The 27,209-nt window shown below is 43.5% G+C and overlaps 1 protein-coding gene across 1 annotated transcript in view; it reads left to right on the top strand.

Annotated features, from left to right (window-relative positions):
* ATP4A (ATPase H+/K+ transporting subunit alpha) overlaps positions 1-27,209 on the top strand; it is a 93,322-nt gene that overhangs the window by 37,061 nt on the left and 29,052 nt on the right. Inside the window, exons 12-15 of the mRNA XM_086929960.1 lie at positions 11,746-11,938; positions 13,054-13,229; positions 14,178-14,314; positions 15,132-15,282. Of these exons, the coding sequence (XP_086786086.1) occupies positions 11,746-11,938; positions 13,054-13,229; positions 14,178-14,314; positions 15,132-15,282 (657 nt within the window). The remainder of the gene's footprint in view (positions 1-11,745; positions 11,939-13,053; positions 13,230-14,177; positions 14,315-15,131; positions 15,283-27,209) is intronic.

The following is a 27,209-nucleotide window of genomic DNA, read 5'->3' as shown; positions in this document are numbered from 1 at the left end:
GACCATCGCACGCCAACACAACCTCAACATCATCTCCTACGCTGATGACACTCAACTGATCCTCTCACTCACCAAAGACCCAAACACCGTCAAAACCAACCTGCATGAAGGAATGAAAGAAGTAGCCGAATGGATGAAGCACAGTCGTCTGAAACTGAACTCAGACAAAACAGAAGTCCTCATCCTAGGCACCTCCCCCTCCGCCTGGGATGACTCTTGGTGGCCAGAGGCCCTTGGAAAAGCACCCATCCCGACGGACCACGCACGGAACCTGGGCGTCATCCTGGATTCCTCACTCTCGATGAACAGACAAGTCAACGCCGTTTCTTCATCTTGCTTCAAAATTCTTCGCATGCACAAAAAAACATTTCGCTGGATCCCCACTGAAACTAGAAAAACGGTCACCCACGCACTGGTCACGAGCCGCCTGGACTACGGAAACACCCTATACGCCGGTACCACCGCAAAACTCCAGAAAAAACTCCAACGCATCCAGAACGCTTCAGCCAGGCTCATATTAGACATCCCCCGTAAAGAACACATCTCTGGTCACCTGAAAAACCTCCACTGGCTCCCCGTCAATAAGAGAATTACTTTCCGCCTCCTAACCCACGCACACAAAGCACTTTACGAAATTGGACCCGAATGCCTCAACACACAACTGTCCTTCTACACCCCCTCCCGCCAGCTACGATCCTCCAACCAAGCCCTTGCCACTGTACCTCGCATCAACAAAACCACCATGGGAGGTAGATCCTTCTCCTACCTGGCAGCTAAAACCTGGAACTCACTTCCCACTCACCTTCGCCTTACTCAGAACCACCTAACATTCAGAAAGCAACTTAAAACGTGGATATTCGACAAGTAATTCCCCACCCTTCTTCAAGCGCCTTGAGACCCTCTGGGTATGTAGCGCGCTATATAAATCTCTTGACTTGACTTGACTGGCCTGTTTGTGAATTGACTGTCTGGTTTGAGAGTGACAGGGCCTGGGGATTCCCCAGGAGGCTGGCTGAGTCAGCCCTAGGCTGAGTGACTGCATCTGCATCTTGAGTGGTGGGAGGGGGTAGCACCTGGGCCTCAATAGGGCTGTGCCTGCCTTCCACAATGCTGGCTCCACCTCCTGCTGGGTGGCTGACGACCCTGCCCCTCTCTCTGAAAGGAAAGGAGAGGCCAGGAAAACAAAGTGCTCAAGGAACACCCAGAACTGGTTCAGGCCGGGCTCAGAGCCCTCCTGCACAAAGGGAACAAATACTTTTTAGGGGTATAAGTACAGGACCCCTGACTACAGAAAATTAGATCATCCTGGAATCAAGAAGGAACCTCTGCCAAGGAGAAAGCTGAAACTGAAGAAGGAAGACTGTCCTACTGCTGCTCTGCTGGATTGACTTGCTGTTGCTTTGCTGCCAAGGAGAGGGGAAGGACTTTGCGTTGTGCTGTGTCCCCTTGCTTGAAGGAATCTCCAAGGGCCTGAGAAGAGCTGGCTCCCTGTTTTGAAGTCCCAGGAACAAAAGGACTTCACCCCAAGCTTCCCTGAGCTCTGCTGAGAGAGCTCTGTCCTTCCTGGAGTGCTTGTCCCATGTGTGGTGCCTCTGGAAGTTGTACCTGTGTTGGGGAGCTGGAAATCATGCTTTTAAAGACTTTGCTACAGAAAATCTATTGCAAACCCGGCCGAGCATGAAAATTCCCAGCGCTACGAGGATCGAGATCGTCGCAGCGCCTGCCGTGCTGCCCAAAAACATCAAAACCTTCGTTAGCGGGAAGATTTCCGCCACTGCGAACATTGTCGCAGAGCCTGCTGCTGCTGCTGGGTGAGATCACTGCATCACGTCGCTGCGAGAATTGTCGCAGAGCCATGGCATCGAGGAGCAGCATAAGGAAAATCGCCGCTGGACCGTGCATCGTCGCCCCGGAGATCCTCGTAGCCCCCGAGAATCATCGCATCGTGACTTTGCGAGCATTTTTCATCAACGGAACATCCGCACCGAAATCCATACAAGTCATCACAACCCTCCCCATACAGATCGGAGTCATCGCAATACGCCGCTACATCCAGCGGAATTGTCGCATCGCCTCCCCAAGGTTTCAGGAGTGTCGTAACGCTTGTTTTTCACCGCAACTGCTTCTGTGCTTGTGTCAAGACTCCGAGCACAATAGCTAGCATTAGGTCAGTGCAAGCAAAAACTCAGCGGTCTCTAAAGCAGGTCTCTAAATATCCACGTTGGAGGAGACAGCACAGAGTGACCACTTTATTCCTGCAGCACTGCGTCCAGAACCTTGGAAAGCGAGTACCCCAACATGGCCGCCAAGGAGAGTCACGAACAGTGATGGGAAGGCGTTCTAGTCTTCAAGAGCGCGCGAGCAGCTGTGGAGATGAAGCGCACGGCTGCTCTGGAATCTGCGCACTTCAACTGACCTCTTCACCGGAGACCTAGCGCGGCTCTCGTGTGAAGTTCTTGTTCCGAAAATTCCTGTCAGCGCTTCTTGTTCTTGGTTGTTTCTTATCGCATGCGCAACGTGGGATTCCGGCAAGTGACTTTGTGAAGAACTTTGTAGTATTTAGCATTTTCGTTAGTGCCACTTCATAGAATTCAGGTTAGGTATTTAGTAGAACCAGAGAAGGGTTATTCCCTCACCTTAGATTTTGCATACCGTTTCTAGGACAGTATTTAGCTTACTTATAGTCAGGTTTAGTTCGTTACCTAAGCATATCTGTACAGACTTCCAGTGAACATTTCTTGAGACTATTACATTCAGACAATCCCTTCATTCCAAGATTCATTAAGTGAAATTCCGAATAGAACTACGCTCTATATTGGTTCATATGCAGGAACTGTGAAGAATACGTCAGCTACCACTTAGAGAGGCTCAGTCCAGATCATATTGTGGGTAAGAGACTTCACTTGTTATTCCAAGTAAATATACATTAAATGTTTAGAGTGTGGATATATTAAGTCATTCCTTTCAGAGGTGGTGGGGCATAGGAACCTACGTCGACTCCAGTGATTCTTGAACCTTCTGACAGATTGAAGTGCCAACTTTTCACTCGAGTCGACATGGCTGAGGGATTTGATATGAATTCGTTAGCGGGAGTCTTAGAAGGGTTACAGGCTCAGCTTACACGCTCTACAGAAGAGAATAGGGTCCTTAGGGATGAGGTAAAAAGGTCCCAACAAGAAACTCGTCACGTTCAACAGAAATTAGAGGAACTCATAGCGGGAACTACTCCTTTACCGAGTTTCAATTCCTCTCACAACTCCGGTGCAGAAGTGGCCACGCAAGTGATTCATTCAGTGGCTCCAATAGTTCCTTTAGCCAACCCTGAACGCTTTAGTGGGGACCCCCATAAGGCCCAAATTTTCCTCACTCAATGTTCCTTGCATTTCTTGTGCAGATCAGTGGTCTTTAAGGAGGATCAAGCCAAGGTCGCATTCATGTTGTCTTATTTAAGCGGAGACGCCGCTGCCTGGTCTATGCCGTTGGTCACTCGAAATGACGCAGCATTATATGATTTTAACCGTTTCAAGAAAGAATTTTTACGAATATTCGATAGAAGAACGGCTAACCAAGCTACAGACAATGAACTCCTAGATCTCATGCAAGGCAATCGAGAATTGGTAGCGTATATAGCCCAGTTCAACAAACTAATCGTCGAAACAGATTGGCCCGACAGTAAACGTGCGGCGATATTCTATCGAGGTCTTAAAGATGAAATAAAAGATGCCTTAGCACAGATCCCTAAACGTTCTCAGGAGATATCAGAGCTGATAGACTTAGTTCTTCAAATTGAACATCGATTGTTTGAAAGAAGTTTCAGTCATGATTGATTCGGGGGCTACAGGGAACTTCTGCGACCTAAAATATGCGCAAGAGATGGGCATAAAGGCGATTAAGAAGAAGAACCTAGAAGTGGTAAAGGCGGTCGATGGTTCCAATTTAACTTCAGGACCTATAGTAGAAGAAACAGAAACCTTGGAATTGGTGGGGTTACAGGGTCATCGAGAATTTATCAGATTTAACCTTATAGATGCACCTCAGTTCCAGCTGATCTTGGGGTTGCCATGGTTGACTGCTCATAATCCGAGTATTGATTGGGAGAGGAGGACGGTCAAGATGAACTCGGAATTTTGTCAGAAGAATTGTCTTGCTAAAAAGCCGGAGGAATGCGAGGGATCACCGGCCACTGAGTTGGCTCAATTGTCGCTTCACATTTGCACTGTTAGTGCTGAAGAAATACCAAAAGAATACCAAGATTTGGCAAGTGTGTTCGACAAAAGAAATGCAGAAAAACTACTGCCACACAGGAACTACGATTGTAAAATTGAGTTGGAAGCCAGTGCCAACCTGCCCTGTAGCCGAGTTTATGCGCTCACGGAAAAGGAAAACATCTATCTCAAAGAATATTTGGAAGAGTACACTAAAATGGGATTCATAAGGCCATCACAATCCCCAGTTTCTTCTCCGCTCTTTTCCCGGCCCAAAAAGGATGGGACCCTTCGCACGTGTATTGATTATAGAGCCCTGAATCAAGTCACAGTAAAAAACCGGTATCCATTACCTCTCATCAATCAACTATTGGACCAAGTTAAAGGAGCTAAAATTTACACCAAGCTTGATCTACGTGGGGCTTACCATTTGGTGAGAGTTGCCGAGGGTGATGAATGGAAAACAGCTTTCCGGACCAAGTATGGATTGTTTGAGTATCAAGTGATGCCTTATGGGTTGAGCAATGCCCCAGCAGCATTTCAAAATTTCGTAAACGATGTTCTACGGGAATTCTTGGATCGAGTGGCTGTAGTGTATATTGATGACATCCTGATTTTTTCCGACAATATGGAGGATCACGTCAAGCATGTGCGAGCCATTCTCCAGAAGCTTTTGGATAACCACTTGTATGTGAAGTTGGAAAAGTGTTCATTTCATGCCGAGAAGGTGGAGTTCTTAGGATTCATGTTGTCCGCAGCTGGGGTCGAGATGGATAATTCAAAAGTCCGTACCATTCAGGAGTGGTCATCACCGGGGAGTGTGAAGGAAATCCAAAGTTTTATTGGTTTCGCCAATTTTTACCGGAGGTTTATTCCTAATTTCTCGTCTAAAGTCACTCCCATCACTCATCTGCTAAAGAAGGGGCAAAAATTTGAGTGGACCGCAAATGCAGAACAAGCCTTCCAAGACTTGAAGACTGCATTCATTAGCGCCCCTATTCTAATGCATCCCGACCCAGAACAAGCATTTTTTGTTGAGACAGATGCATCAGACTTTGCAACCGGTGGAATATTATCGCAGAGAAACAAAACTACGGAACAACTACATCCGGTGGCCTACCGTTCCAGGAAACTGTCTGACACGGAGCGTAATTACTCCATCGCCGACAAGGAGTTGTTGGCTGTCCGAGAGGCATTCCAAGACTGGCGACACTACCTACTGGGGCCAAGCATACTGTCACAGTATTTACAGACCATCGTAATCTCCAATTTCTTAAGTCTGCAAAAACACTTTCGCCACGTCGATTGAGATGGTCTCTGTATTTCTCAGAGTTCGACTTTGTGATCACGTACAAACCAGGTGCGAAAAATGGGAAGGCCGATGCCCTTTCACGCATGAACCCAACAGCCGAAGAAACACCCTCAGTCGAGGAACCAATAGTTCAGTTGAAACAAATCATTGGGGCCATGCAATTGAAAGAATTCGATGAACAAATTCAGCAAGTTTGCTCAGAAGAGGATCTCCGTAAATGGGCAGAGTCGGATGTAAAAAGAACTCTTGTCAGTGGACTTCCATATCATGAAGGTAGACTATATCTTCCGACCAGAAAACTTCAAGAAGAGGCCATGAAGGGTTGCCACGATGATCGGTTGGCGGGTCACAAAGGAGTTAAGAAGACTGAAGAATTGGTCAGGCGACACTTTTGGTGGCCAGACTTGGCAGCTCAAGTAAGACAATATGTTTCGACCTGTGAGATCTGCATAAAGGGGGAGCCTAGTCGACAGGCCCCACAGGGTTTACTGCAACCCTTACCTAATGCACCATACCCATGGCACACAGTGACACTAGATCTGATAGTGGATCTGCCCTCTAGTCAAGGCAATACGGTGATCTTGGTGGTGGTGGACTCATTTACTAAAATGGGACATTTCATTCCTTTCAAGGCAGTACCCACAGCTTCTCAATTAGTGCAGACCTTTAACCAACACATAATTCGGGTACACAGGATTCCTCAGGTAATCATATCAGATAGGGGATCGCAGTTCATGTCGAGATTTTGGAAGGCCTTTATGCACAATTTAGGCATTGATACACGTTATTCGACTAGTTATCATCCTGAAACAGACGGTCAGACCGAGAGGTTGAACCAAGATCTGGAGCAATATTTGCGCCTCTATCTGCTGGAACAGGATGTTGAATGGTCTGAATTACTGTGGACTGCAGAATTTGCATACAATAACGCAACACATGACTCCACAGGGTTTACTCCATTTTATTTGAATACAGGCAGACACCCGACAATCACACTAGGAAAACAGAATGGAGAGGTCCCAGCCGTTACTAGTGTAATGGAAGAGCTACAGGGTTCTTACAAAAGAGCGTTGAGAAATTTAATAAAGGCCAAACAATCCTATAAGAAACAGGCAGATAAAAAGAGAAGACAGGGTCCCAAGTTTGAAGTAGGTGATCAGGTATGGCTATCCACAAAACATTTGAGATTAAAGGGTAATCGGAAGTTTCAGCCTAGATTCATAGGGCCATTTAAAATCCTGAAAATCATCAATCCTGTAGTGGTTAAGTTACAACTACCAAAATCATTGAAAATTCATTCGACCTTCCACATTTCCCTTCTGAAGAAAAGTCCAGATCAGGTCAGATTAAAAGACTCCCCACCAGCAATTGTAATTGAATCTAGCGAGGAGTACGAGGTCAGCAGGATCCTAGATTCCAAAGTCACTAAGAATAAACTGTTTTACTTGATAGAGTGGAAAGGTTACGGACCTGAAGAGCGGTCGTGGGAACCATCAGTTAATGTACATGCCCCACGACTAGTTGAAGCCTTTCATAAAGCGCACCCCAACAAACCCACCTTGGGAGGACCTTTCTTGAAGGGGGGTACTGTCAAGACTCCGAGCACAATAGCTAGCATTAGGTCAATGCAAGCAAAAACTCAGCGGTCTCTAAAGCAGGTCTCTAAATATCCACGTTGGAGGAGACAGCACAGAGTGACCACTTTATTCCTGCAGCAGTGCGTCCAGAACCTTGGAAAGCGAGTACCCCAACATGGCCGCCGAGGAAAGTCACGAACAGTGATGGGAAGGCGTTCTAGTCTTCAAGAGCGCGCGAGCAGCTGTGGAGATGAAGCGCACGGCTGCTCTGGAATCTGCGCACTTCAACTGACCTCTTCACCGGAGACCTAGCGCGGCTCTCGTGTGAAGTTCTTGTTCCGAAAATTCCTGTCAGCGCTTCTTGTTCTTGGTTGTTTCTTATCGCATGCGCAACGTGGGATTCCGGCAAGTGACTTTGTGAAGAACTTTGTAGTATTTAGCATTTTCGTTAGTGCCACTTCATAGAATTCAGGTTAGGTATTTAGTAGAACCAGAGAAGGGTTATTCCCTCACCTTAGATTTTGCATACCGTTTCTAGGACAGTATTTAGCTTACTTATAGTCAGGTTTAGTTCGTTACCTAAGCATATCTGTACAGACTTCCAGTGAACATTTCTTGAGACTATTACATTCAGACAATCCCTTCATTCCAAGATTCATTAAGTGAAATTCCGAATAGAACTACGCTCTATATTGGTTCATATGCAGGAACTGTGAAGAATACGTCAGCTACCACTTAGAGAGGCTCAGTCCAGATCATATTGTGGGTAAGAGACTTCACTTGTTATTCCAAGTAAATATACATTAAATGTTTAGAGTGTGGATACATTAAGTCATTCCTTTCAGAGGTGGTGGGGCATAGGAAACTACGTCGACTCCAGTGATTCTTGAACCTTCTGACAGCTTGGAATTTTTTATCGCTAATAAAGGTACTGTGGCTAAAACGTGACGCAACTGTGTATAATTTTATCGCTAACCTTAAGAACCTTAAGAACTCTTTGGCAACCATATTCTTGAACTGTGTATGTTGGATTTTTGTTGTTTTGGTCTTGTGTAGTTTAGATTAAATACCTTTATTTTTCTACACTGTTGTGGAGTCAGTTTGTGGTGTTTTCACTGTGTTACTGTGAGTTTAGGTACAATTACTTTACACATTGCCTTTGATAAACCTTGACTGCTCATGCCAAGCTACCAAGGTGGGGGGCAGGGGTTATCTCAGAGGGTTTCCTCCTTACCCTGACTAGAACCAAGGGTCCCTATTTGGACAGTGGTACCTATCTCTGCCAACTAGAGACCCCCAGTTCTAACAATATGTATCTACGTCCTCCCGATAGGAGTAAAGCCAAGGTCATATAACTAATTAGATAAACCCCTTTCTCCATACCCTACTCCAGTATGTGCCTGAACATTCCAGGTATTCATATTAGCTGCTGCCGCACACAACAAACACCAAACATCTCCATCTACTTGTATTTGAATACAAATGCGGGGCTCCTTAAACATTTCATAAAAAGATGGTTCAATTCCCACCCGGGGCCTGCACTCACCGAGTATATTGGTTAAGTGATCTCGAAATGGAGGCGGGCAGGGAGAACCCCTAAGAACACAACCTGCATCGAGAGAAAAAACACAGTGCGAAGCAACAGTTGTAAGCACCAATTGCCTGGCTAAATCCAGCATGTATGTCCCTCATCAGACCACCCGGTAAACCCCAAGGTCAAACCCCCCTACTGGCCCGAAGGTGGTTTACGCCAATTGGGCTTGCCTCTTCACCGCCGTGTAGTGTACCATAGAGACGCCAGGTGGAGCAATAAGTATCCTGCTTCCGCATACGTCCCCAGATCACGTGGGACACGTATGCGTCAGGATTCCTAACGATGGAGGGGGCGTAGTCCCGCATTACAAAGTCCCACCTCTTCGCAGCCCGGCCCCATACTTCTGTCCCGGGTGTTAATATTGCCGTCAACTGGTGTTTTTCTTGCTCCCGATCATATACCCTCAACATTAACATTAAAAAAACAGTGTAATGGAGCATATACTGTAAATGCTACCTCCTGCATCAACATGCCAAAAGGAAAAATACAGGGGTCATTTCCTACTGCTTCCAGCCACCTAATCTCACTCTCGACCACCAGTGAAATAATAGAGGAAGTCAGTCCTGATAAAGCTAGTAATCACCAACTTTACCAAACCCCACCACCCCTCCTAAAACGAGTTACAAAAGAGAGAGGGGGAGTGGACACATAGGTCACGTGAACTACAGAAGTCAGCAGATGGAAACATATTACTCATCCCATGCATGTAATCCACGTTAAGCCCAAGGTATACCTCAATGGCAATCAAGAGTACCACGAAGGGGGAGGTTTATCACGTGGCTTTTCAATGGGTAAACCCACTTCTGTTCTCGCAGTAAGAGAGCTCTATTCTTACACCCAGTGTAAGAATTCAACTGCAGTTTTTTGATAACGGACCACCTCAGATCTTCCGTGGTATGCCGTAATTCTCGAGCTTTTTTTTGTGAAGTTGCATTTGTAACCTCCCATGAGGACTGGAGTTTTTACTTGTGTGGTTACACAGTATGTTTATTTAGTCTTTGAGCACTATTTTCCTTAATTATTTTGTCCTACTGCAGATACAACATGCTTTCCTGCAACAGCTTTTAAGACGTTTTTATTTATTCAACCAGCACATACCGGGTGGCAGACATGCTTTTCTCTCATCTGCAGTTGCAAGTATCTGCTGTTGCAGGCAGGAAACGCGTCACATACCGCGCGGCACACCTCAGTTGGATTAAAGGTGGTAGCATGTATTCTTTTGTTCCCTGTGATCCTCAAACGCGGGCTCGTGCAGGTTTTTTTGTTTGTTGTTTAATTTAAATTAGTGGAGCGGGGCAGGAGATGAAGTAGTTTGCCATCACTGAAAGTATTTTTTTCTTTAAATAAAAAGCACTTCACAATATGCTAATTTAACACACACCTCCCTGTGTCTCTCACAACGCCCCTCACTCCTCCCACAACACTCACATCCGGCCCCTCCCTCATCCCGAGTGAACATGTCTAGCTGCTTTATGGCACCATCCTGTTTTTTAGATCCCTGAAGTAAATGGTTCGCATGGAGCAAATTGCTCCACGTGGAACAAAATATGCTGTTCTCCTGCCTGGCTTCTCCTGCAACGCCTTTAAAAATGTATTAAATCATCACGGCACATACCGCTCGGCACGCCTCAGCTGGATTAAAGGTTGCTTAATAGGTTCCGCGCTTGCGACAGTTTAAGCTATTGGCAATGTAAATAATAATGTCTTTAATTTATCTGTTTAAAAAACCCAACACATAAATAAAAGACATTGTCATTTACAAAACCAATAGCTGGAACCCTCGCAAATGCGTGACCTATTTTTTTGCAAATGCTTGTTTTCGTATTCCTTCCTGAGAGGCCAGCACATTTTTGGTTTTCAAGAGTCAGCAAGAAAGAGTTGTGGGGCTGGGAGTCTATAGCTCAGAGGAACCGAAACCACAGGTAGAAGCGAGGGAGAAGAGGGGGAGAAGACTTCACACTCTACAACAATCAAACTGACTGGATTAACATCTGAGGGACAACACAAAACAGGACACGAATGGGCAAAGAAAGACTAGCTCTGTAGTTTATAATCTTCCTATTAGGGTCTGGCTTTCCAGCAAGGATTCAAGAAGTGACCAAGCAATGAACATTGCTCATTGGACAAGCTTCTTTTTTTACACATCCCCGCTAGGGAAATTTAAAATGGATCCTGCTCTGTCCAAAGTCAATCATGACACACACACTCATTCATTCTGCCACATACAGTATGTATACACACATGCAAAATCCTCACACAATTGGAAGCAGGGAAGACCAAGTAGCAAGACAAGGGCCCGCCACTGTACAAAGGTGAAAACTGCAGGCAACTTTGCCTACACAGGTTGCTGAGAAAATAGACCTATCTTGCCATATTACCATCACTGCCATGGCTGTAAATCCACTATGATCCGAAAGTAGTCACACTCGATTAAGAAGGGTGCACCTGTTGGGCCCCCATGGACTACAGAGCCCCTTATCAGAGGGTCAGAATCCATGGTACGCAGGGCCCTCAATGTGCAAGGATTATTGGTGTGTGTACTGAGCACAAGGAAAAGTCAAGAACTCAAGAGCCTCGGTATTTGGGCACTCAAGTCATGCAGGGGACATTCCTATTCCTAACAAACTTTCTGCCTGTCAGAGTGAAACCCTTAATCGTGCAGCACCTTCCCAAATAAGAGATTTTGGCATACAAATTTTTCCTCTTAAACTCATGGTTTTCTGATTATAAAGAAACTGATAACTCACATAATAACTCACCAGCACAAGTGCACCGCTTAAAACTGTAGAAACTCTATGTTTTGTTGCAAATCTAGACTGTGGGCAGGGAGGGTATCCTGGCAGTGCGGTTCCTATGAAAGGTTCTAGGCGGGTGCCGTCACTCACATGATGGCCAGTTTTGAATGTTGCTGATCCTATTTACATCATTGCAGTGTTTCAGAAGCTTCTCCCTTTAAAGAAGACTTCTGACTTTGAGGATTTACACATTTAGGCTTTCAAACAGTTCTGCGTGAATTGCTCCACCTGACAATTGTGCATATTCAATCTCTCTCTCTAGTTGTCCATTCACGAACTGCAGGACCCGCTTGACCTGCGCTACCTGCTGGTGATGAAAGGGGCCCCGGAGCGCATCCTGGAACGCTGCTCCTCCATCATGATCAAAGGCCAGGAGCTCCCACTGGACGAGCAGTGGAAAGAGGCCTTTCAAACCGCATACATGGACCTAGGGGGACTCGGGGAAAGAGTCTTGGGTAAGAAACAAGAGAAATGAGACACTGGGCGGAATGTTGAAGAAGACCATGAGGTCATATAGACAGAGCACAGTATAGAAGCAATTATGCAGTAAGTGACTTGAAATGGACCAAAATAATGTATTGCATATTTCACAATATTAAGATAAATATCTGCTCTTATGCCAAAAAAGCACCTAATGTTCCATAATAAGTCCCCAAATTCAGCTCCAGATTCCTCCACTGGCTTAAGAATCCCAAATTCATCTATCTTCAGTAGGCCAGAATGTTAGCCAGAGGCAATACGTGATTCTTTCCTCTCATACAAAAAGGTACCACAATCGCAGACTACGTCCATTCAGTGGCCATGACTTGGCTCTTCACATATACCACAGCTCAAGGATCATGTTCCTTCTTCCTTCTAGGTGCCAAAAGAATAAACCACAGTTTTTGGATTCGAGAGATAACTCTGTCGTCACTTATATCTTCATGCAATTGCCTTGCCCTTTTCTAAAGACTATAACCCTCTCTTAGCAACAAACCAAACTGGAGGTCTTCAGAAGATGCCACATTCTTGTTCTTGCTAGTTTGCCATTGTCCAAAGATCCCAGTCTATTCCTCCTGCCAGTTCAAGCTTTGGATTTCCAATACCCTTCATTTACATATATAGCTAGGCATCTGACGTTGAGGGTGTGAGTTTGAGGTAAAATGAGCAGCTCAGGTTAAGGATTGTAAAAGATCTATTTATGTTAGAGAGACTGTTTGGTGAACAGATCGAAGGCATTTGCTTTGTTATGAGACATTTATGTCAACAAATTTGTAGTGACTTATAGACAATTTGTGCAGTCTTAGTCATGTTGCAACCAATTTGTATCCAGTATCACAGTTATTAGTTGTCGATAACTCAGGCTCTGCTCAGAGTCGGGGAAGGCTGTTGGCAACCTGCCAGACTAGGCAGTCAGTCACTTGTCTGGGTTACCCAATACTTGACTTCCCTCCACCCCTGTCCGACATCCTTTTTTAGAGGCACCATTCTACCACTCAGTTTCCCTATAGAAAAGGAGGCCACTGATGCCATATGTACAGCATACAGCTTGATAATCTGACAGAATGTACCCTGTGTTTCCCTTATGCAGGTTTCTGCCATCTGTACCTGAATGAGAAGGAGTACCCACGTGGTTATAATTTTGACACCGAGGAGATGAACTTCCCCACCAGTGGGCTCTGTTTTGCCGGCCTGATCTCCATGATTGACCCTCCGCGTGCCACAGTGCCAGATGCTGTCATGAAGTGTCGTACGGCTGGAATTCGGGTACATTGAACTGAATTAAGAATACTATATTGCCAAGATACAGCCTCTAAAGGCGTTGACAAAACCAGTGGCATTAATGGGGACACAGTAGTCTGGGGTGGTGTAATAATCAGTCTTACCAAATCGAGAAACACTGCTTTATTAAGAGACTGATTCCGCATTTATATCACACTGTTCATTTGAGTTAATCTTTCCTGTGTCCTGAAAAATCTGCCTGTTCAAATAATTATTTTCCCAACTATTTTTCCCAGTTGTGATTTCTTGGACATTTTATTTCTGGACATACTCATAACCAGATGTTGGTGTGTGTGTTTAAACACTTTATTAGCATTTGTAGGCATTCATAGCACATCATAAGCTGGGGAACAATTCATTACTCTTGTCTCTTCTCTCTAGGTTTGAGCACTTCATCTGCTTGCCACTTTAAAAAAAAACATGCTTCTGTGTTAGGCCTGGTATTTGTCATCAACATAGTTATTAAGGGATGTGAAGGAACTTGATCAACTGAAAACCATGAGTACCATTTGGAAGCTTGGACACTCCATTTGAAAACAGGCATGATACTGGAGTCTGAGATGAACAGAAATGTTAAGATGATTTCTATCGTTCAAGGTGTCTGAGGCTAAATTAAGTGGAAATCAGTATGTACTCCCACACTGGCCTCCTAATTGGCTGCAATTTGTGTGGAGAGCTCTTTGACAATTAGAAATTCTGAATGCCTCCACAGCAACAGTTCACCTTTTCGTATATTATAAATAAGTATGACCTCTGTCAATTCAAAAAATCGAATTGCTCATTGGCTTTAGTCTCATACGTGTGACAGCATCACACATCTGCTTCGCTGATGAGATAAGATAGCAATGTGATTTGTTTTGTCCTGATGAATAGAGGTGTTGAAGACTGCAGAGACGTTTGGTTGTTCATATTAACTACCTTGCCATTCTGCAGGTCATCATGGTGACTGGAGATCATCCCATCACTGCGAAGGCCATTGCTGCAAGCGTAGGGATCATCTCGGAGGGCAGTGAGACAGTTGAGGACATTGCTGCCAGAATGCGGATCCCAGTGGAGCATGTCAACAAACGGTGAGTGAACAGTTGATAGAAATGCACAAGATGTATTTGGTGGGCTCCCACTCTTTGCTCAAGGAAGGAGCATTGAGGGACAAGCCTAGCCATTCCAAGTTGCAATCAGTGGTCAGCACTGGTTGGCTTTGAATTGTTCTTGGACATGATGCTAAAGCTTGAGTTTTTGTTTATTTGAAGAGTTTTATATAGTGCTGGCTACACCCGGTGGTATTAGAGAACAGTACATGATGATCATTAAGTTACAAGTTATTAATTACATCCGTTAGAAGAGTATAGTAAAACGCAGGAAGAAAAACAATGTTACAGTATTTTGTCGGAGGGAGGGGGAGGAAGGAGACACAGCTGGGAGACGGGAGATCTGTGTCCATTGTCCGGCTGGTTAGGTGACGGCTGAGGGGGCAAACCAGGGACCTATCTCCTCTATAGCTGTCTAACAGCTCCACCAGGCAACAGCCACTTTGCTCAGTACTCTGCGGTCATTAATAACAAGAGTAATAGTTTTGCATAGTTACATTAGTTGCATAGTCAAACATAGAAGACCAAGTCCCCAATAGAGGATAGAGGAAATGGGGGAGGGGAGTAGAAACAGGGGGCTGGGAAGCAGATCAGTTCTGAAAGATCGGGAGTAGAAGAAAAATACCTCAAGGGGGCCCAAAAAGTTAGAGTAAGCGGGACCATCCCCCAGGTAGGGGTCACACAGTCACTAAGTCCAGTGCAAATTAGTGAGTTGTGTTCATACATCCTCAGTTCCTAACATTATGAGAATTGAGAAGGCATCAAAGTGACAATTATCAATTGTTTCCCCTAACTTTAGTGATGCTCGGGCCTGTGTGATAAATGGGGGTCAGCTGAAAGACATGTCAACGGAAGAGCTTGTTGAATGCCTAAAGATGCATCCAGAAATGGTGTTTGCCCGGACATCTCCTCAACAGAAGCTGATCATTGTAGAAAGCTGTCAGAAACTGGTGAGTTCCTCTCTGTCATATCTGAAACGGGTTAATTATCTATGTTCATTTGATGTTAATTGAGATCAACCATCAGCATCATGGGTTCCCTTCAAAAGTTGGCTTAAATGCCCAACCATTGAAGAGCAACAGAAACTTCTCTTTATCCATTCTTGTATCACCAACAGTTCTCTACAGTATCCATTCCAGATTGCCCCAGGTTATGATGGCTGCTAGGCATATGAGACATATTGTTGCTTCATTCATCAGGTGATTCACATTTAATCTTGTACAGAAGAAGCTATAATAAGGCTTTACAACCACAGTGTATATATTAAAGGTCTTCATTATCAAACACTAAGAAACTGACACGTTTTTGAGTGTCCGTCTATATTTGTCAGGTGTAGTGACATGGTATGTCTGAGTTTGTAATTGCTGTACAATCTTGAGTGTGGTTGCTGTGATAATGTGGTATTGTGGTAAAATGAGGAGGTATGTTTTCTGGGGAAGCCTGGAAGTTGACTACAGTTAGATAGACGAGAATCTGTGGAGCTGTGGCTGTAATTAAAGACACAATATGGAATAAAGAAGTTACCTCCTTAAATTACTTCAGACTCCTCTCTGGGAAGATTTCATCCTCCAACAACTCCTTCATTTCTGATGTGCCTGTGTGCTTGAGGTCCTAGTCCAGTGGGAGCTGGTCTAAGTTTAGATAATTTATTTTATTTTTTATTTTGAAAGTTTTATATAGCGCGGACAAGATCCTTGCAGTATCAGAGCGCTTTACAAAGAGAAGTACATGAGGGAGCATGGTTAGACAGATAAATCAATAGGTCAAATAGTACAAATAGGTGGCAACAAAGCCATACATGAGTACAAAATAGTACAAATAGGTGGCTACAAAGCCAAACATGTGAGTAATAAGACAGTTAATATAAATAATCAAAAGGGTCAAACATGTAGTATAGATCGGTGCAGAGTACTAACAGTGTTCGAGATAGTAGTTCAGGTGTATTTAGCCATGAGGATAGCTTTTACTTCATTTTTAAAGAGTGTGGTGGAAGAGATAAGCCTGGTTTCCGGCGGGAGAGAGATCCAGATCCTAGGCGCCATTCCTGAGAAGGAGCGCTTATATGTTTTTTCCTTCCGGAATCTTCGAGGTTTCAACAGAAGATTGTTTGTGCCTCTGGTGTTTCTAGCTCCTCCGGAGATTGTCAGTTTCTGAGCGAGGTATCCGGGTGAGTTTAGATGTACCGCCTTGTGTGTCATGCAGGCGATTTTCAGATGTATTCTAGCTTCAAAAGGCAGCCAGTTCAGGGATTTCAAGTCAGGGGTAATATGGGAGTGTTTTTTTGACCCAGTGATGAGTCTCGCTGCCACGTTTAGAGAAGCTCTTAGGGGTGCGGTTGTAGTTAGGGGGAGTCCACAGAGGCCGATGCTGCCATATTCAATTTGTGGGATGACTAATGCTTGTACTGCGGTTTGGAAGTCTTTGGCTGGGAGGTAGTGTTTAAGTTTCCTCAGAGTGTTGATCTGGAAGTTTGCTCCCTTTGTTGCCTTGCTGATATGTTGCTGCATGTTCAGATTGGTGTCTAGTGTTATGCCTAGGGATTTTGCTGAGTCCACGATGGTGGGTTGGACATTGAGTGCGGTTAGGTCTTTAAGCCAAATTTGAGTGGTGGAGACCTTCGCTGGAGGTGAGATCAGAAGGAACTCTGTTTTCAGGGCATTGAGTTTGAGATGATTATCGGCAAGCCAGGATTGGGTGCATCTGATCGTTGAGTTCAGGAGCAAGATGTCCTTGGGGGACTGTAATTTGAGATAAAGTTGGGTGTCATCTGCGTACATGTGAAAGTGTACATTGGATGCTTGTAGCAAGGTGGTGAGAGGTTCCATGACTAGGTTGAACAGAGTTGGGCATAGAGAGGATCCTTGGGGGACACCTAGCGTTACGGGTATTGGCGTGGACATCAGGTTGTTGCTCTTGAATATCTGCGACCTGTTGTGAAGAAAGGAGGTGAACCACTTGAGAACAGTTCCAGATAAAACCATTCTTGTGTTTAGAAGCTCTAGTAAATTCTCATGTTTAACGGTATCGAATGCTGAAGAGAGATCAAGGAGGATGAGGAGGCAGGTGTCATTTTGGTCTAGCATTTGAAGTGCGTCGTCAATTATGTGAGTCATAGCAGTTTCTGTACTGTGCCCTGCTCGGAAGCCTGACTGGTGAGGGTTGAGGAGATCAAATTGTTCTATGTGTTTAGTCAATTGTAGTTGTGCGCATTTTTCCAGCAGTTTGGCGAGAGTGGGAATATTGGTAATGGGACGGTAATTGTTGAGATCAGAGGGGTCGGCGGTAGGTTTCTTTAGAAGAGGTGTTACCTGACCAACTTTGAGGGAGTCAGGTATGCTTCCTTGTTGGAGGGAGCTGTTGATAATTTTAGTCCAGAGAGGGATAAGCAAGGGGGTAAAGTCTTTTACTGCTGCAGCAGGAAGGGGGTCCGAGAGGTGATTGGATGGTTTCAGGGTGCTGAGCAGTTTGCCGATTTCCTCTTCTGAGAATGTGCCAAAGGTTGACCATGTGGCATTGTTTTTTGGTTCAGTGACTGCTAGGCACTGGGGTTTGGAGTAGAGGCTTGCGTCAATGAGGAGATCGCTCTTTATGTTGTCAGTTTTTTGGGTATTATGTAACCTTAACTCTGTCACCCTCTCAAATCCACGTCTTTGTATTACGAGATGCTGGCTCTGCTGGATCCGTGGAACAACCCACCCACTGCATGAATCTGTGCTGGACCTCAAAGTTACATGTTTGAACTCAGGTGGGTCCATCTTCATTTGACGGATAAAATGAGTATCATGGAGTTGGGTAACTATAAACATCAGTTATTCAGCACCAGCTGCAAGCTGGCCCAAGAGGTTAATGCAATTCAACAAAAAGAGAGGTAGGGAGAATGTCAATGCACTCTTAGTCCCCAACTTATACTAATTCAAACAAAATAAGAGTGTAGAAATCAAATACTTTGTAACAACAAGAGCAAGAGAAAAGGGGAAGTAATACAAAACCCTATTATGGTTTGTATAGAAGGCCCTCACTCACCAACCTGGTTGGTGAGATGCTTCATCATCGGGACCCACTGGGAGGCCGAATGCCTCCCCAGTGTGCTTCAACGCCAGATTTACTGCGGAGCGGGTTTTTGTGAATTGGTGAGTGGTAAGTGATAGTAGTGGTGGTGAGATTTAAAAATGTCTAAACTGTATCAAAAATATTTATTGTTTGATCAATAGGACATGTTAAACACGATGTGTAGGAAAATAGGCCAAATAGATTGTTTGGCTATTTCCAATACTTTATAAGTGGGTAGGTCAACATGTTTCTGCCACTAGAAGGTGTGAATTTACCAGGCATTCGTCAGCACATATGAGTGGACTAAACCCCGGCGGTATGGGCATGCTAAGGCCCACCCTAACCTGGGGGCGTGAAAGTGAAAATTATGTAAAAAAATTCATTGGAAGGAAAAATTCCCTCATTGGTGCTCTCGATTTGAGAGATCTAAAAATTTGTGTAATGCACCTGTGGAAGAAATGACGAAGACATACATAAAGGAGACAGAACAAACAATTAGTAAGTATTCTATGCTCACAGGTATATCTATTGTGATCTTGAGGTTAATGTGCACTCTACAAATATGCATTATGTGAAGAAATTACAGGTTTGTGCTCTGAAAAGCCACCACTGTCTGCTAATTCCAGTTTTGTTAAATACCAACCATATTTGATTAAGTTCACCTACTGAGACTATCAATGACTAGCAGGTGATTTATGGTATTGCTGGCATGTGGTAACCTGGACTGTGTCCAAATTCCAAGTAGGCAATAGTAAGAGTGTATGTTTAAGATTCAGACACAATATCTAAGGTTTCCCATGAAGAGGGCACCCTGATATTCATTTCAGCTTAAATCATTAGTCGTCAAGCCTGCAGACTATGCCACCCTCCCCTTCCACACCTCCATGCAACATCTATACTGCATGCGCAACTAAAAGGCAAAACCTACTACAAGTAAGATTAGAATGTACAAGTCTAAAAGAATCATGTGTCCATATATAAAGACGATTTTCTTTCCATAAAAATGCTTTCTTTTTTTACACAAATGTAACACGTTTTGTTTTGGAAAAAAACTAATATATATATAGAATATATATAATTAATATATATATATGTGTGTGTATATATATATATATATATATATATATCTATATTCACTGAAAAAACCATAGGTTTCACACCATTTATAGTTAGGTGGAAATTTTACTCGCATAAAACCATTGAAATTCCCACGTTATAGTTAGTTGGACTCACTATAACTTGCGCGTGCAATGCACTGCTGATGACGTCACATATTACATCACTCATGACATGGTCAGTGACATCACTCATGACATCACTGATGACATCTCAAATGACATCACTGATGACAACATCCTTGTGACAAAGTGGCAGACCTCCTATCAGCATAAAATAACCTTTGACACACACATTCAAAAATAGAAACTAACATTTTCTTAAAAAAGGAGAAACCAATAACAATTACAACAACTTATTAGGTAATTCCAACATCTACATACACATCCACTCATTCACCAACAGTTCTATATAGTCACTCATGCATGTACTTACTCATCATATGTACTCATACACCTATACATCCTGTTACACACTAATACTCATCCATATAGTTACTCACACACAAATTCACACATGCAAATAAACTATCAAAATACCATTTACTTGATTATACTGCTATATACACACCACTACACATACTTCTACAGAAACGGAAACATATTTACTCTCTTAAACAATCAATTATAAAAACACATACTCACTAACCCACCCATACACACAATCATCAACCCATACAGTCTTGCACACATGCTGTCTTCAAAATACATACAAATAGTGAGTCACTCATTCATGCATCTGTGCTCTAAGTAATATCCCCCACCGAACCATACAGACACTGATACTGATACTCAAAAAAACAACTAATAACCCATATACACACTCATGTAGCTACTCACCAATCCATGCAGCCACTTATACACAAAGTCAGACACAGATACAGATATTTAACCGCATGCGCGCTAGCGGAATTCCGCTCGCACGCTGGGTTTTTTAAAAACGCACTTTGCGTGACGAGCTGGGCTCGTCATCAGCGTGCGAGGAGGCTACGCGATGACGAGCCCAGCTCGTCATCAGCGTCGAAGGGGTTAAATATTTAAACATTACTCGCTAATATATGTATTCACTAAGATACATTTAATAAGTCAGTTAACCAATCAATTTTACACAAAAAAACATCCATTTAGACATTATTTACCCATTTATTCTTCCATCAACCTTTAGATATACATATATAAAAAATATTTATTTTTCAGAAAGATACACATTCACTGGATGATGTCATCAGTGATGTCATTTGAGATGTCATCAGTGATGTCATGAGTGATGTCACTGACCATGTCATGAGTGATGTAATATGTGACGTCATCAGTAGTGCATTGCACGCGCAAGTTATAGTGAGTCCAACTAACTATAACTAACTATAACGTGGGAATTTCAATGGTTTTATGCGAGTAAAATTTCCACCTAACTATAACTGGTGTGAAACCTATGGTTTTTTCAGTGAATTTAATAGGTTTTTTAAATGCTAATTCCTAACTATAACTGGTGTGAAACCTATGGTTTTTTCAGTGAAAATATATATATGTATATATATATGTATGTATGTATATATATATATATATATATATATATATATATATATATATACATATATATATCAGGAATGCCGCTTTCGAATTGCACTGCAACGAGTCTCGCCAGCCACCAAAAGAAAACTCGGACACGGACCAAATGGGCTCTTTCTTTTCCTTTTAATGCAGAGGTACTGTCAAAGACGTTTCGGCTCAACGGAGCCTTGTTCACATGACAACGTTTTGATAGTCGGACAGCCCTTTTAAAGTGCTAATGACGATAAATAATGAGTATCACCTGTGAATATCATTAGCATGGACATGGAAGATATACTTCCAGCTACTAAATGGTAGCGTTAACTTCTTAAAAAATAAATTACATACCAGTAAAATACCCTTAGTAGATACCAGCGTCATAGATATATGTACAGATAATTCCATGAGTGAATCATCAATGGCAAAAACAGTCACTGTAAAATACACAAGAGATGACAGGTCTGCTTATGATAATAAATATGAGGGTAATGGGAGGGATACGAAGAATAAAGTGCAAGTGCATAGATCATTATATACATACATTATTGACCAATCTAATAACATGTGCAAATATCGCAAAATGTGCTAAAATTAAGCAAATGTCAATAATATAGCTACAATAAATTTGTGCAAAATACGCTAATTGTTCTCCTCCTAAGGACCAATAATGCTATTGGAACTCTAACCCCATATTCTTTAGTCAGACTTTGTCAAAACCTACTGTTGTTATGCCTTTCCACTCATATTAGTCATTAATCTAGTGATGTGTTACAGAGTTAGGTTCAACCTTCATGTTCTGACCGCAGTTCTACTGTTTGTGGATTATTTTACAAGGCAATATGACCATAGTGCATGCTACTGTATAAAAAATAGTGATTACCATAACCAAAATAATAAACTAAACAATGTTGACAAGTGCATAGTGAATTTATAGAATCATTGTTAGTGGCTTATCTAAAAGCAGCAGCTAAAGTTGATCATGTTTTGGAGTATCTATTTTGTCGCAGCCAATTCATGGTGCCTGCACAAGTCGCACCCAGCCGGGTTCACCTCGTGCCTGACTACCATGAAGAGGAGACATGAATAGAAACAGAGTCGGGGCAAGCAGGTATAGAGATCCTCCGTAATGTTGAGGCCTGTTGGGGTCTTAGTGTTAAGTAATAAGATTTACTTGGTTTCAAGCCTCCTCAACTTGGTTTCCCTGTCACCTCCCCTTCTGCTGTTAATAATCGCATCAATCACCCAATATTTGAGATTGGTGTTGTCGCTCTGGTGACATTCCCTAAAGTGACGAGCCACCGGGTAGGTATTGTCACCATTGCTGATAGCGCGAAGGTGCTGGAGGATTCTCCTGTGTACAGCATGTTTGGTGCTGCCTACGTACTTCTTTTCACAGGGACACTGTAAAACATACACTGCAAATTCAGATTTGCATGTTAGCACCTGATTTATAGTGTGCTGTGTATCAGTGAAACCATCTCTGTAATTCCTGGTGTTAATTCCATGTTGGCAGGCTTTACAAGTTTTGCACTTGTAAAAACCATTGTTCTCCTGCCACCATGAGGATTTTGCATAAGGCTCTGAATTGGTTGTCATTATATGGTCGCGCATATATGGCGCTTTGCTGAAAGTTAGTGATACTCGTTTAGGGAGGTCTTTACCTATAACGTTATCTTTGGTAACGATAGGCCAATGTCTATCACATATTTTGCGAATCTGTTTGTGCGGTTTATTAAAACCAGTTATTATTCTAAAACAGTTCGCCCCTGGTTTCTCCTCACCCTGAGTATTATCAACGGATGTCGTTTGGCGTTCAGATTTCTTCACCAAAAGTTCATCCCTCGATAAGACTATAGATTTCTGTATGGCACTCTTTATTACTTGGATTGAATAACCCCTTTCAAGAAAGCGAGCTTCGCTTTCTTTTTGCGCCTGTTCCAGATCTCGGGGATTGCTGCAAATTCGTCTCAATCGCAACATTTCCCCATAGGGAATGCTGGAGATCAAATGTGCTGGGTGCGAGCTGGCAGCATGTAAAATGCTGTTGCCAGCCGCGGTCTTGCGGTATAATCTGGATTCCAACTTATTGTCGTTGACATACAGTTCTGTGTCAAGGAATGTCACTTTTTCCTGGCTGAGGGTCGCAGTAAATTTTAAATTGAGATCATTGTTGCTAATTTGATCAATGAACTCAAGAGCTCCTTCATGGCTTCCCCTCCACACGACCAGCAGGTCGTCAATGAAACGGAACCATGCCACCAGGTTGTTGCGTATGTAGTGCTGGTATTCAAGGCCAAGGACCAACTCCTCCCAAGCTCCCATGTGGAGACAAGCGAAGCTTGGGGAGAAGCTGGTCCCCATAGCTACTCCCTGCAACTTGCGGTATGCTTGCTGGTTAAACAGAAAAATATTATTAACCAAACAAAATTCCAACATGTCAAGGAGCATAGCATTGTGTTTTTCAAACTCTGGACCCCTTCTTGACAAATAATAGCGAACTGCATTTAGGCCATCCTTGTGTGTTATACTTGTGTATAATGCTGTGACATCCAAAGCTGTCAGCCAGTCTCCTGGCGACAATTCAATATCCTGTATTTTAATCAAAAAGTCCCCTGTATCTTGTACATATGAGCCCAATTGATGTACACAACCTTGTAGGTAGTAGTCAATGTATACAGATGTATGCTCAAGGAGACTGCCTCTGGCAGATATAATGGGTCTGCCCGGTGGATTCAGAGGGTCCTTATGTACTTTTGGTATGAAGTACAGTATTGGTGTTATAGGATTGTCGACTTTTAAATACTTGAATTCAGCTTCAGAAATCAATTTGGTGGATTTCCATTTCGCTAGTTTGCGATGGTATTCTTCTTTGATATTAGTCAATACACGTGTGTGGATGCGCTCATAACATGTCCGATCATTCAGCTGAATGTAAGCTTCCTTGTCATAGTTGGTCTTGGTCATCAGAACCACGTTCCCGCCTTTATCACTCATTCTTACTACCAGATCTTTCTCTTTCCTCAATCTGTTGGTGAGTGCAGTGTACTGCCGTGATCGGCTATCAAAATACTTTTTGGACTTTCCCACATTTTTTTGCAGATCTTTCAAATCAGATACCACGTTCTCATGAAAAATGTCAAGATTGTCTCGCGGGAGAATGGGGTAAAATGTGGAAGGAGGTCTGAAGTTAGTGATTAGTGAGGTTCTATTCCCCCATTGGTCAATTTCATTTGTTTCAATCTTGTCTTCCTCCGTGTTGTCATAGCCACGGCCATCCGTCTCCCATAGTTCTGATATGACTCTTGTGCCTTGGGATGCATTGATGTTATTGCCGCTGTTGTTCGTTTGGTTTTCCCCAGAGTTCTTCCTTTGGGCATAGAATTTCCTAAGTTTCAGTTTTCTAACTGATTTATAGATGTCGCATCTAGTTTTCGGATAATCAAAGTCACGGGGTGTTGCATAGGTGAGCCCTAATTTAAGGATATCTTCCTCTTGTGCTGTTAATTCCAAAGAGGTCAAATTGATGATAGTGCGGTTAGTAGTACTTGTTATTCCTGATGGGCGACGGAGCCCCGTCCCCTCCCGCCTCTTTTCCTCTTTTGAAATCCTCCTCTTCGCCGCCCTCCATCTTTGGCGTCTCCGGAAGTTTGTTCTTCGTTTTTTTGCTCCTTCCGTGTATGGGATCTTAGTGTCTTCAGTCTTTCCTGGCATAAAAAAATAATCTCTTGGCCAGGGGATGGTTTTGAGGCGCCTTCTAATTGTCTGCGCCGTTCCGAATCCGAACCTGATTCTTGGTCCGAGCTAAGGGAGAAGCTGGAAGAGTCACTCGATATCTCCTTGTTTTGCTGTTGGCGTATGTTTTTAGTTTTGGGTGGGGGTTTTGCCAAGCCTTTTCGTAGAGCATCATATTTTCTTGAAAAGGTGAATATTTGCCCCAATTCATAGTCGTTGCGGTCTCTTTGAAACTTATAAGCCTTCCTGTCAACGATTTTACTCTCTTCTTTTTTTAGGCGCTCATTCATTAACTTAGCCAATCTTGTTCTTTCCTCCTCCTCACCCAGCGCCTCAATTTCCTCATTGATAGCTGCAATCTCAGTTAGTAATTTGGCTCTATCAATGTCAGCGTACTTGATTAGTATTTGTACTTGCCGCCGTGATGCTTCTAGATTGCTTTCTGCCCACTCCTTCATCAGTTCAGGATTGGGGTCCTCATAAGTGGGGGCAGTGAGAATTCTGAGTCCCCGAGGTATTCTGTTAACCTCTATATACCGCTGCAGCGACTTTGATTCCCACCATTTTGCCTGCTCCTGGCGAGATTTTTTCTCCAGTGTTTTAAATAGTTCCTTCATGACCGAGGTGCTGCTGCCACTAGTTTCATTGCTTTGTTTCCCACGGATGTCTTGTGGAAGGGGAGCACTGTCGGAAAACAATGATGCTGCCAGAGTTTCCCGGTCCCTTACATTGTCACCTGACATCCCTCTGCCGTTTAAACAGTGATTTTTTGGGCGCTGTTGCACTTCGCGTTTTGTATTATATCCGCTAGCGCTACCCGCCTGTTAGCCGTACTCCTCACCCACTCAATATAATTGCGGTGCTTACTTGGTCGCGTTCTGATCGCCGGGTCTCGATTCACCCTGCCGGGCGCTCCCCGCGCTCCGCCTGAGATGCCTCCTCTTCGACCAATTCACCGTAGTTTCTGTTTATTCCTTTTCCGGTTCCGGTTGGGTGGGGGTCAGGTGCTGTATATATATATATATTTTTTTTTAAATTATTTTTTTAAAATTTTTTTTAAATTTTTTTAGAGCGCCTATACTCTATGGTTATACTTTTGCCCATCCAGGGCGGAACTGTATAGGACAAGGCTCAGGCTACGATGGAAAAATGGACATATATTCAAAGAATATGTTATTATAAATTCCGTAGCCTGTAAACAAGAATAATGCTTGAAAAAAACTCTCAGCACGCATGCATTTTGATAAAAAAGAGTAACTTGTTGCACAAATGTTTTTAAATTGCACTAGAGCACTTTATTATAACACAACGCCATGTTGATGAAATGAATGTAATTGCCAATTTGCACACTAAAAGATGTCCGCTGCTATTTTTCCATTATAATGATAACCGTCATTTATGTTTATGATGCAAATACGAAATGTGGCTTTAAATGGCGCTGTGTAGTTACGCACAGGTGAACACTGACGAAGCCTTTTGGCGAAACGCGTCAGTTGTGGGGGTAGGGGCCTGAATTACATATTCACAAATCCATGGTATCGTGTGCTGGTCGTTTGTCTAGCCGAGTGGAGTGGACTGTTCCTGAATACGTAAGCGGCTCACCACCGCTGATCGAGCACCCGGGACTGAGAGGAGCGACGGCGGTGAGGACTCTGTCTTGTAAATTGTTATGGCCGTTTGCCCCGAAGCGAGAAGTATTCAATGGAAGGGCTGAGCAGAATGGAGTGCTCAATCCTGAAAAAACACGGAAATCCAACCAATACCGTGGAACCCCGGTGAAAGGCGAGTAGCCGGGACGTGTCTGCTGAGGCTTCGGCGGACGATCCAAGACACCCGCTTCGAACCGGTGAGTGAAGCGGCAACGTTGCAAAAAAATTTAATGCGCTTCTGTCCCGATATCAGATACCACTGTAAACATCTTTAGCCCCGTAAGAGTGTACAGACTTACAGACACCGCCCGCCTTAGAAACATTACGCGCTGCATGCTGAGACTTTCATTTAAAATCGAGCACCATGTCGGACACAGGAGAGCTTTTACAGGAGAGACAGTCAGCGGCCAAAATGATGTTCAAATCAACTAAAGACAAATCAGCAAAAGCTGCTAGTGAAGCCACAACATCTGTCCCTCCTAACAATTTAAAAATATTGTATCAGAAACTTGAAAAACTGATGGAGAGAGAGGTCAGAAAATGGTGGGAAGCCACCTCCCTACAACGCTATGTGGATTGCGACCGAATTCCCAGAGGCCTGCGCATCTTTACAGTACCCTCATATGAAAGACCTAACCCAGCTTTATTGAAGGAATGGGCAGAGTACACGGCGGAAAGCGCGAAAGGAATGGTAAAGATGCTGATTAAATATGCCTGGATAGACAGAGATGATTGTCTGAAGGAAATAGCAGACCTGGAAAAAACGATCGCAAACGAAAA

This window comes from Lissotriton vulgaris, chromosome 7 (assembly GCF_964263255.1).
Source record: "Lissotriton vulgaris chromosome 7, aLisVul1.2, whole genome shotgun sequence".
Lineage (NCBI taxonomy): Eukaryota > Metazoa > Chordata > Amphibia > Caudata > Salamandridae > Lissotriton > Lissotriton vulgaris.
This window is presented reverse-complemented; position numbering and strand designations above follow the sequence as displayed.